Source organism: Procambarus clarkii, chromosome 30, assembly GCF_040958095.1.
Source record: "Procambarus clarkii isolate CNS0578487 chromosome 30, FALCON_Pclarkii_2.0, whole genome shotgun sequence".
In the NCBI taxonomy this organism is placed as follows: domain Eukaryota; kingdom Metazoa; phylum Arthropoda; class Malacostraca; order Decapoda; family Cambaridae; genus Procambarus; species Procambarus clarkii.
In genome coordinates, this window is record NC_091179.1 from 19362851 (window position 1) to 19375456 (window position 12606).

The 12606-nt window shown below is 42.1% G+C and overlaps 1 protein-coding gene across 6 annotated transcripts in view; it reads right to left on the reverse strand.

Annotated features, from left to right (window-relative positions):
* Positions 1-12606, reverse strand: part of Khc-73 (Kinesin heavy chain 73) — a 228395-nt gene that overhangs the window by 156808 nt on the left and 58981 nt on the right. For all 6 annotated transcript variants that reach the window (XM_069334000.1, XM_069333999.1, XM_045753956.2 and 3 more), the window contains exons 4-6: positions 11051-11205; positions 9109-9222; positions 1761-1910 (exon numbers count right to left, since the gene is read on the reverse strand). In XM_069334000.1, coding sequence (XP_069190101.1) covers positions 1761-1910; positions 9109-9222; positions 11051-11205 — 419 coding nt within the window. The remainder of the gene's footprint in view (positions 1-1760; positions 1911-9108; positions 9223-11050; positions 11206-12606) is intronic.

The following is a 12606-nucleotide window of genomic DNA, read 5'->3' on the forward strand; positions in this document are numbered from 1 at the left end:
ATGCACTTTAACTGATGCCAGAAAATTATACATATCCATTCAGCCTGGATAGCTCCGGGTCTCATCCAGAAAATGGTGTTTCGTTACATTCAATGCTGGTTTTTTTAAAGTTATACATAAGAGACAACCTGTAAGCATGAAAAAATTAAATAAATAAAGTGAGAAACAATGAAAATAAGTCAAAGTTATTCCTATGCAGCACCTCAACTCATTTTACCTAAAAATATGCAACTTCTCCAGGTCTCTACAGCTAAACCACAAGAGCTAGGGACTTTATTTGGATTTTTGTACTTCCTGAAGGTTAATTAACAATGTCATAAGAAAAATAATTTTTCCAGAACAATTTTTTTCTTGAGCATACTGCGGAATTTCAGCTAATTAACAGGTAGCTGCTTAAGGGTTAATATCTGCTTGTAGTTTTTCAATGCCTTCAACAGAAGTAATTTTCATGCTGATTTTTGTATCATCTGCAAAGGATGATATGGAGCTGTAACTTGTATTTTTGTCTATACTGTATCTGATATGAGAATAAGGAAAAGCAGTCGTGCAAGGACTGTACCATGAGGTACACAGCTTTTAACTGTACTTGGACTCAGTTTTATTTGGTTGACTGTTATTCTTTGTGTTCTGTTCGACAAAATTTAATAGCCACCGTCCTACTTTACCTGTTATTCCCACTGACTTCATTTTGTGTGCTATCATTCGATGATCACATTTATCAAATGCCTTTGCAAAGAACGTGTACACCACATCTGCATTTTGTTTTTCTTCTAATGCCTCGTTGAATTTGTCATAGTGGTCAAGTAGCTGTGAGAAGCATGACCTTCCAGCTCTAAATCCACATTAGCCTGGGTTGTGGAGTCTCCATGAAACTGGTGACCCGACTCCTGATCACTCTCTCAAATACTTTCTATTATGTGGCATGTTAGTGGAACTGGTCTGGATCTGGATTCTTATCCAATGCTTTGCTTGCTCCCATGTGTCAAGGAGCTATGTCTGCTAAATGTTCGTAAGTTCCCTGTTTCACTTTTCCCAGTCTATCCTTTTATTATTAAAATTTCATTTACATGTTGACATGAAGCACCAGGCAAAATAACTGATGTATCAGGTTGTGGGATACTTTGTAATGATCAAGTAGATAGGCACGCAGCCACCTGGAGATGTGTAGGTGTAACTAGCAATTGAAATGCTTCATGACTGGGTGGTTTATTCATTTTGGTGTCTAGTTTTCCATGTTATGTTTACTGTGTTGATTCTCTGTACTGTCTCACCTTTTCAGTGTTTTTATCTTGGTTATACTTGTGTAGTATCCTCTGTTCTGTGCCTCTATAGAGGGGGGCCAGATTTCGGTCTCTAGTTCTCAGTAGGCTTATTATGACTTGCAAGAGCCTAGGGTGGATTGAATTCAGTGGAGCTATCCAAGTAGCTAGCAACATGGCGCAACCATAGAAGCCTCCCAGAAAAACTTACTGTAAGTATTTGCATTTTCTTTTCATTACTTTTTGGATGCAAATGTATCATTTCACAGGATTTTTTTTTTTTTTTGCACAGGCAGACACCTTTGAAGATTGCTGCATTTTAGGGGTTAAAACAATAAATTTCCTAAAAGTATAATATTGCATTAAAATATCTATACAGTATACAGTAATTACAAATTTTTTTGTTTAGAAAAAATGTATTTTAAATAAGGGTAAAGAAATTAAGATAACAGATTTAGAAAATAAGTAATATCTTCTTTACTAGAATATAAATCTTCTCACCTTTTCTCCCGAGACTCCAGATGCAACATCACTAACAGTCTGTGTGAGCACAATTGTGAACACTGCGTGTGAACGTGAAGACTCACTGTTCATGTTAGTGGCTGCTACTGTCCTCGCCTTGTTTCCTTCTTCAATCAATTGTTCTATTTCCTATTTAAATTAATTATTATTACAAAAAGTTACAAAAAAAAAATGGGTTTGTGTTGCATGTGTGTACATTTATATCCACTTGTGTGCATGTGTGTAAATGTGTGTATATATATTACAATTTGTGAACATGTATATCCAAACATGTACAGTACATATATGTCTACATGTGTAAGCATTTGCCGAGTAAAAAAACCCAGCGTTGACTGTAATGAAATGCCATTTTCTGGGTGAGCTCCAGGAGCTCCCTGCAGCTATCGGACTAATATGCAATTCATTAGACCGGGGCATTAGTCATAGGAGTTCAGCCTATCGGGGACCAGGAGCCAGAATCTGGCCCCCTCAGAGAGGCACAGGGAACAATGGCCTTGGGAAAAAAAACTGTGGTTGGGGGTTTCCTTTATCTGCCATCGACCGGGAATAGGCACCCAGAAAGGTAGCCGTAACAAAACAAACCCCACACAGTAAGAAAATTGCAACCTAAAAGAGGCAGAACTCCATTCAATCCCAAGGAAATAAGAAAACAAACAAACGTCACATTCCACTGCCATGTAGCTTGTCCACGTAGCCTCTGCACTGGCGAGCCCTAGATTCCTGCACCGGCAACCTAGCCATGCCAGTTCAGAGGTTAAGTATCCAAACAACGCAAAAACTGCTGACTGAAGGGAGGGAGGGTTGCTAGGGAGCCTCCGTGGCTTACCCGGAAAATGGCGTATCATTATATTCAATGCTATTTTTCCCTTCGGCTTCTTCGAGCTACATGACCAAAGATAAAACATGAGGGACTTACCCGCGAGGCAGCCGCCACAAACTCAATGGGCAGTTAAGGTAATTGGCTGTAACCTGCGACCCAAAGCAACACAGAAACATTAACAAAATAACAGGTGGCCAGGACCTGTTCACCCTCCAAATTCCCTGCGCCCAAATATCAGCTCAAGAAATGTTGCCAAATACGGCAGCCAATTAAGCAAACTTCCTAACATGGGCACGAGGATAGATCACAGGCTGGCTAGACATAATAACCCTCCGGACGACCTGAGACCCCCGAGCCCTGGAACAGGGAATGAGGGGAACTGGATCAACCCATAGCGCATCCCCAGCCACCGAAGCCGAAGCGCGCAGATAACGGTGGAGAGCCGCAACCAGACAACACATGATGCAACCCCCCCGGCCTGACCAACCAAGCATCAATGACCCAAGGACCCCTGTAGAAAGCAGCCATCTCGTTCTTTGCCAGAAAAGAAGGAGAAGGCTGCAACCGAACAAACCTACCACCAGGAGCAAAAGAGCAGAAACCCCTGCGCTGGGAGAGAGTATGCAGTCCCTTGACCCAACACTAAGAGGCCAATGCCAACAGAAACAGAGCCTTGGAAAAACAATGTTGAACCAAAGGGACCACCACAAACCAAGGAGAGGAAAGATAGGAGAGCACCTTGTCCAAGGACCAGGACGGCTCAGGCGGCACATGAGAAGCCAGAGGTGAAACAAAACATGAGAAAGCTTACAGAACGAGGCAGAAGAGACATCCACCCCAAACGCAAGCTGAAGCGGTTCTGCCAGCGCATCATATGATGGTCCTGAAAAAGTCAGGACAGAAAGAACAAGATAACTAGATCTGAAATAGAAGACAACCTATAAAGAGAGAGAAAATGGCAGAAAGAACGCCAGGAAACTTCCTACTGTCGCCAAGATGAAGCTCTCAGGTGGAACACCTTAAATGAAGCCACTTGATCACCATACAAATGGTGATAAGTCCTCGTAAAAAAACAAGATGCGAAGACAGAGGAGAAGACCGAACCAGCCAAGTACCGGACTGGTCCACCCTGCTGGAATATGCAGAGCCATATGAAACGTCCTGGGTTCACACACCAAGCAAGGCGCGCCTGGAACCAAGGCTGGACCAGCCACCAAGGGGCCATGAGGACTACTCTCCCTTGGTAGGACTCCATACGAGCCAAAACTTGAAGCAACAGCTGGACCAGGGGGAAGAGGTACAGGTAACCCTACCTCGACCAGTCCTGCCGAAAGGCATCCACCACGACAGCCTTGCAGTCGGGAAAGGTCACATAGATCACGAGATGCCGAGACCACACCAACACAAAGTCGTCCACATTCGGGAGTCCGTACCTCAGGCAGAGCCAACGGAAGGAGTGGCGTCAACCATCTATTCTGCGTTAAGCTTAACAACCGTGTTAAGTGAATAAATTTAAAGTTAGGGTCGTTATGTTTAATGACATCATGGCTGGCTAATCTAGCTAGAAGTTGCTAGGGGAAGATTTATGGCTCTGTAGAACACAAATAATTTATTACCTGATGGAATTGTAGATATTTTCCATGCATAAGGTGGGATTGCAGGGTTGGAGCTGGCCCTTTCGTGGTTTGCCCCTTTGATGGTGTAGGCAGCTTATCCTGTTTGCCAATGCCTGGTCCCATGATTCTGTGGTGGAGTTGGTCGGTACTTCCTCCTCCTGGGGGTTCAAGCCTTCCTCTTTTTGGGGTTCAAGCCTTACTGGGCAGGCTTTCTCGCCTCTCCTCTGTCAGATTATTTTGGAGTGGGTGGCCTCGGTCATGGCCTCTCTCTCTCTCAAACAACTCTCTCTCTTTGGTGGGTTGCCTGCCTCTTTCCATTCCTGAAACAGGATTCTCATCACCTCTGGTTCATCCTCGACTTTTTGCAGTTGACCCTTCTACTCGACAACCACATTGTCCTAGGTCCGTCTCGTGCTCGATGCGGACACTTAGATGATTTTCTTGAATCTCCGGGACATGTATTGGCATGTCCCCATATATCCGGGGTTCAGGGATTGGTTAGGTTTTGGCATGTGGTAGCAGTCTTATCACTTTTGGGTCCTTCCATTCAGGCTCAATCTGGCTCCATGTGTGTTTGCATGCTTGGCTCAGGTTGTGGTGGCCTGTCTTCATTTGCTTGGCGCTCACTGGGTTCAGGTTTCTGGTGAACTGGCAGAAGTCTCACTTGGTTCTGTCCTAGGTTCAGACTTGGCTGTTCGAGAAGGATGGTTCGAGGATGGAATTTTGGAATTTTTGTCAGTGTCACTTTCCCTGACTCTGGTGGCCTTGACCTGACTGCATTCTGCCCTCTGTTGGTGTTGAGACAGACTTGGGTGACTTGGTGGTTGCTCGAGTAGTTGTGTGGGAGCCTCTCTTTGCTGTCCTCTTATATTTATTCCCTGGGCAGGGTTTGGCTTTGGAGGCTGTTCTCTGGAGCAGCCCCTGATATCAAGATTGTTGGGTGCAGACTCCGTTGGGACTTTGCCAGCTGCTGCATCTCCAGTTTCCTCTTCAGGCTTTTTGGGGTTTGGATCCCTGGCACCTTCCTCCACCCTCACTTGACGTCTTCACGGACGCCTCGGCTCTTGGTTGAGGCTTTGTGACTAACAATCATCAGGCTGACCAGGGTTATTGATCTCCCCTCCTTTGTCGGAAGCATAATCCAGTTTGAGAGTTTGCGGCCATGTGGCATGTGTTGCTGAGAGTATGGATCTCTGGCTCTATTTAGTCTGTTCTCATGTGGTTCACTGCCTCAATCAGGGGTGTTTATTTCAATCCCTGCCTCTTTGGAGCTGAACACTTCGGGTAGCTCTTCTGATGGGCTCTTGGGGTTTGGCTCTCCACATGGTTATGTTCAGGTAGTGTCCAACATCCTCGCAGATGGTCTGTTCCATTCCACGGAGTGGACCATCAATGCCACCTCCTTCCTGTGGTTTTGCAAGACCTTCAGGCACCTGGATATGGACCTCTTTGCATCAGCATGGTCTCGGCGCCTTCCCTTGTACCCGGCACTATTCCCCGTTTGTGAGGCCCTCATGGTAGAATCCTTTCAGCTGGACTGGTCAAGGTGGGGGTTGCTATAGCTCTTTTTCCCAGTCCAGCTGTTGCTTCAAGTCCTGGTGAGGCTGGAGTCCAATAGGAAAAAAGTGATCCTTCTGGCTCCTTGGGTGCCAGCTCAGCTTTTGTTTCAGAGGCTGCATGCTTAGTGTCCATACCTGGGCATTTTTCCACGACTCCACCTCTATCAGAGGGTTGGCCCGGTGACATACTTTACTCAATCGACCTCCTCCATTTTTTTGTGTTTGAACTTTTTTATGCATCTTTACCTCCATCTCTGTGACAATCGGGTGCCTATGTTGAAGGTGTCCCACCTGCAGTCCTGTTCAAAGCAGCAGTATGAGGTTTTATGGAGTTAGTTTTGTCACTTTCTCTTCATTGCTGTTCATCTGTGTCTGAGCAGGTGGTGCTCTCTTTTCGTCTTGGCTTTTTCCTGATTGACATCTCATTGCCAAATACTTTTACCTCGTATCACCTGGCTTTGGCAAAGCCACTACAGCTTGTACTCAAGAGTCGATACTACTTTGGCTCCATTTTGCTAGCTGTCTCATGTGTTGCTTCACCTCAGGCCTGCTCAAGTCCCACCTGAGCCTGATTGGTCTCTTGACCGTGTTCCTTCCTTTCTTTCCTCCATTTGGTTTACAATGTCCCCTTCTGTCTAGGCTTATTTCTTGAGGGCTTTGTTTTTGGTTTTTCTTGCTTCTGGTTGGTGGATGGGCGAGTTTCATGCTCTCCTCTGACACCAGAGATTTTGTTTGTTTGGTTCTGGTGGGCAGGCAGTTTGTTCGTTTGCAGCCAGCTCCCTCTTTTCTGGCCAAGAATGAGTTTGTTGGGTTCTGAAAGGGTCCTTTAGTTTGGCCTGGAGCACATGATGTGTTGTGTCCGGTGGCAATTCTTTGTTACCTTTGTCCCACTGGTTCTGCTGCTATGAATTCTTTTTGGATTGATACCGTGGTCTCCAGTACCAAGGATCTTATTTCTCGGGTTGTCTGCAGTGTCATTAAGTCTAGCTAGTCTGTGGTCTACCCTTGCTTTCATGATGTTCGGAAATTTGCCGCTCTATCGGCTGTCTTCGCAAATATGTTCTGGGCTGATATTCAGGCTTGCAGGTTTTGGAGGTCAAGCAGGGTTCTAGTGGCCAGGTGGCCTGGGCACCAGTATCCTTGTATGACTTTTGGTCATGTTTTTTGGCCGAGTCTCTCTTCTTCTTCATGGTACTTGCAAAGCTCCCCTCCTTCCTGGTAACTGCCCATTTCCTCCTTATTCTTGGATAGTTAGCTTTAGGGAGCCACAAGGGGCTTTCCCCCAGAAAACCAGCATTGAATGTAATGAAACAACAACTTCTGGGTGAGCCCCGGTCACTTCCTGACACCTTACCTTCCATCAGGTCACTCCTGTTATGCGAATCATAACAGGAGCTCCCAGATGGACTAAAATACTGAACCCAAGACTAGAAACCAAGCTAACGTCGATTGAAATAAGGGTAAAAGGGATTGCTGCGTGCATGCTGACCAAGATATTGACTAGACCTAGAATCAGTTCACTTAAAGATATAATTACTGGAGCACTAACTCTGGACAATAGCAACAGGTGGACCCATTGTGCGATAAACACCACCAATACATTCGATATAACACAGTCACTGAGAAGGGTGTCGACGAAATACATGCAGACTTTGTTATGCAATCCCCTTGGGAATCTCCGCCAGCAGACTTTAAGATTATGGTTATTGAAGGAAAAAAGAACCAGACAAATCCTCATCTGCTACATAATATTGCACAGATGCATACAGAAGCAAACTTGGCATCCGACAGCTTCACTTACTTAACAGATGGGTCAGTAGACCAGCAGAGACAAGAAACCAGAGCTGCAGTTAAAGCAGGAAACTCTGTAAATAGTTGGAGGCTCTCAAATGGGTGTTCGACTTTACAAACAGAGATGCTAGCCATTCAAAAGGCTTTGGAACATGCTCTTGCTGAACACCAACAACATGTTATCATACATACAGATTCGAGAACCACCATTGAAACCTTGCAACAAGAACACATATGTGATAACATACATCTGATCACAAATGTCATATCAGAAATGCAAACACTCAAACGACAAGGCCGACGGGTACTTATCAACTGGGTGCCAAGTCATGTGGGAATAATAGGAAATAACATTGAAGACGAAGCTGCAAAACTTGCAACTAAGAGAAGAAATGTAGACATTTACATACCACAGAGTCTATCACAGATTAAGAAAGTAATTAGAAACAGAGCAATGCAAAAGATGTACAGTGACCACAACACAGCAGTTGCAATATCAGGATCTGCGGGTTGGTACAAGAATTCAACCAACTACGAACCACTTAGCTTGATGAAAGGGAGCAGTAGAACAACAGAACTACACTTACATCGCATCAGGCTTGGATACCCATGTGCATGGGAAATAGGCTTACAGGTTCCGGAAGATGAGAGGAAATGTCAGCACTGCGGAAAAATGCCCGACAGACCACTGGAACTTTATCTAACACAGTGCACAGTTACAAACCCAGTAAGATTTCAACTTAGATTCAACAGAGCAGAAGAAGTTGTTAAACATATATGGCAAAATCTTACTAAAGCAACCATACGAGTCATAAATACTCATACTCCGCCCAAGTAAAACAGAAACAAGCAACACTTAGTGGGCCAGCCAGAGGCTTAGGGCCTGCACAGGAATATCCCTGCATAAAAAAAAAAAAAAACAAAAAAAAAAACAGGTCATTGGGGGCATTTACAGAGAATTGTGGGTAGAGCAGCCAGCTGACTACAAGCTACCTCTCCCCTTCCCCAAATCAGTGAGGGAGGAGACTGCACTAGTCTCATGAAATTTTGATAATTTGTTTACATAATTTAGGGAGTTCTTTAGGCAGTTCTCAAGGCTGTGGTTTCGTTTAAAGCTAGCAGTGGTTTGTTTTGCTTCAATGACTTTCTGGGTGCCTTCCTTGGAAGTGGCATAAATAAGTTAATAAATAAAGGCCACCACTCCTTGCCCCTCAGTGATGGTACCAGGTTCTGGTGTTGGTCCCTGGCAGGCCATGGAACTCTGCAACTGATTGGATCCAGTAGTATGGCACACTATAGTAGCTTCAGGAAGCTACTAGAGGCTCATCCAGAAATTGACGTTTCATTACATTCAACGCAGGTTTCTTAACATATCTTTCTGCCACCTCTCTTCCAGATGATAAGAGAAAAACAACAACAAAACCATAAGCAATCCCTATCAACTACATCTAATTAAAGAGAAAATACTAATTTTAACAAAGTACAGTAATCAAATTGTATTCTGAACTTCAGTACTAACTACACATTGCAAATTGACTTGCCTCATATGATGATACAGCCAGTAATGAGAGCCCATCCACATATGGTCCCAAAATGTTGTGTTCTCGCACCTTCAGTGTCTGTCTAGACCCTTTGGGATCTAGCAAGTCATGCACCTGTCAAAGAAAAATATCTTTCTTACAACATGTAAATAGAACATTTATGATAATTATGCAATTAAAATATCTAAACATTATAAACAAGAAACTGTGGAATGAAGTAAGACAAGTATTAAACCAAATCCTTTTCTTGATAACCTTTGTTATTCTCTTTTAAAGGGCATTTCACCAAGTGAAAAACTGGATGAAAATACAAAAATATATTATAATTGCACTATAACACAATATATATTATGCGAACAAGCCTGAATATATTTTTAATATATATTATATATATATGACAGTGTCAGACCACGGAGGAAAATTGAAACAGGAATTTCCTTACGTACTTTCGTATATTAATACATCTTCAGGAGTGGTTTTACAGGTCGAGTACTGGACATAAATAGGCAGGAGAGAATGGTGAAGTAAGGTGAGGTACAATAAGTGGACATAAATATGAGCCGCACAAAAACTGCAGAGGGCTTATTGGCCCATCCGATGCAGCTCCCATTCATAACCACACACAGGCCCACACATGGATAATCATAGCATAAGATAGTAAATATTTACAATAAATTAGTGAGACAAATGTGTTCCAATGATCCTACTCAAATTGCCCTTTAATTGATCTATTAAAAATGGATCTAAGTTATATAAACCACTGCTAATGTTCAAATTACTTTCTTTTGTGATCTGTATCAAAGCAGATTCAATTATGTTTCTGTTATTGGTGCTTTTACAATTCGTTATTGAAGAAGCCATCTCCCAATCAATTTGGTGAGCATCTTCTGACAAATGAACAAACAAAGCATTAGACAATTGGCCATGTCTTACAGAGGATTTATGTTGCAAAATTCTACATTTCAAATCTTTAGATGTTTGCCCAACATAGAACTTATTACAGTCTTTACAAGGTATTTTATAAATGACACAATTATCACTACAAGGGATGTTTCTAACAAATAGCTTACCAACAGTATTTTCATAGCTAAACAATACATGTATATCAAAAAGTTTCAAGGCTTTGACAATATTTTCAAACCCAGAGAAATATGGTAAACATAACACATTCTTTGGGCGAATTTTTTCTTCTTTCCAAAATTCTTAGATGAAGATTTTAAGAATATTGATTCGATTGGTCTCAAGCTTTGTTACCCACTGAATTTTTTGTAAGTTTGCTGTAGCAAAGCACGTCGTACATATTATAATAATATATGCAGAGAAAAAATTCGCCCAAAGAATGTGTTGTGGTTACCATATTTCTCTGGGTTTGAGAATATTGTCAAGGCCTTGAAACTTTTTGATATACATGTATTGTTTAGCTATGAAAATACTGTTGGTAAGCTATTAGTTAGAAACAGCCCTTTTAGTGATAATTGTGTCATTTATAAAATACCTTGTAAAGACTGTAATAAGTCTTTACAAGGTATTATCATTATCATTAATACCAAGGTATTATCAGTAATGTTGATTACCCAGTAATCAACATTACTCCAGAAAAAAGGCAGGGAACCCCATTTGATTGTGCAGTGTGAGAAACTGGAATCATTTACTCCTGCTTAGTGGCTGGGTAATCCAGTGAGATTTTCTTGACCAGGAGCAAGGTCTAGCTTGGGGTGTGAATGACAATGTGCCCAATGTCCTACATAATTGGTCGGGTCTGCACGTTATGGAAGAGGCAACATACATGTGTAGTACCTGTACAGTGCTGACATGGGAAAACATTTGTGTTGTGCAGTAGTCATTACAAGTATAATTCACTCAACCAAACAAATTCATATGATGAATCATTTATACAGTCCATCATATAATGATTCTTTTTATGTCTGTAATGCTAACCAACCTTTTCATTGTAGATTTCCATATATGAGACCTCGACCTTGTGTGAGGTAAGAGGGCTTGCACCTGCAGCAATACGCTCAAACAAAGTGTCAGAGAGGCGAGGGATGAGGCCTTTGCTGTCTGCCGCTCCCATCATGGTGTAAGACTTGCCAGATCCTGTAATAAATATATATTTATTTATATATAAACAACATAATAATTGCCAATCCACGAGAAGTTGACATAATAGCACTAGAGATGTGCAATCAGGATGATAAACTAACGATCATAAATGCATATAGTCCACTGCCAAGCAACACATGGACAAAGGAGGAGCTAGATAATAAACGAGAGGGTCTTATAACAATAATGACAGAAATTATAGCGAGAGCTTACAAAGATAAATCACGACTGTTGGTAGTCGGCGACTTCAACTTGAAATCCATAGACTGGGAGGTATATGAAGCTAGAACGGAGGATTTTTGGACTTTTAGATTCATAAACCTCATCCTGCAAACATTCATGTTTCAACATGTTAAACAAGTTACGAGGATGAGGGAAGGGGATGTTCCCTCCATGCTGGATTTGATATTTACCAGGAAAGAGTAAGATATTTAACATTCAGTAACTCCCTCCCTTGGGTAAAAGTGACCATGTCTTTTTTGGGAATAAAGCATGCAATGCATTATAATCTGGAAGAAAATGAGGTTGAAGCAGTTGAAAAGCCTGATTTCAGAAGAGATCGTTATGGGGAACTTAAGACATTTCTGTGAGGAATTTGACTGGAAAGACTTGCTGTTAGGACATGAAGTAAATGAGATTTATGTCAAGTTTTGTGAAATATATGATAAAGGCACAAAAAAATTTATACCAAAATAGAGATGCAGAACTAGGAAACAGGATTGGTTCGACAGAAATTGCAAGAGGGCCAGAGACCAAAAGACACAAAAATGGAATCAATACAGGAAGAGGCCAAACCCCCAAACATACCAGCGATACAAAGATGCGAGAAACAACTACAAGGCAGTGAGGAGAGAGGCAGAAAGAAATTTTGAAAAAGGGATTGCGGACAAATGTAAAACAGAACCAGGTCTATTCTATAAATTCATAAACAACAAATTGCAGGTAAAGGATAATATTCAGAGGTTGAAAATGGGAAATATATAATATTTCCCAATATATAACAATCACCACCTTAGAAATAACATTCGGCTGGACAAAAGGTGATAACACACTGTATAATGACTGTTAATGTTTCAGTGGAGGTCAACAGTCACACACGAGAACTGCTCCCACCCTCCAAACACAACCAAATCTTTCCTATTATTACTTTGTTATAAAGTTTTTATGACGCTATAACTTTGTTACAACTAGTTAGATAGTTGCTACAACTTATTAGAAGGTATTACTGTACAACAGAGATCACACTAAAGTAATGCATCAAATGAACAAATCCACAAGGGCCGTGACGAGGATTCGAACCTGCATCCGGAAGCATCCCAGACACTGCCTTAATCGACTGAGCTACGACAGGTCACTTAAGCTCAGTCGGTTAAGGCAGTGTCTGGGATGCTCCCG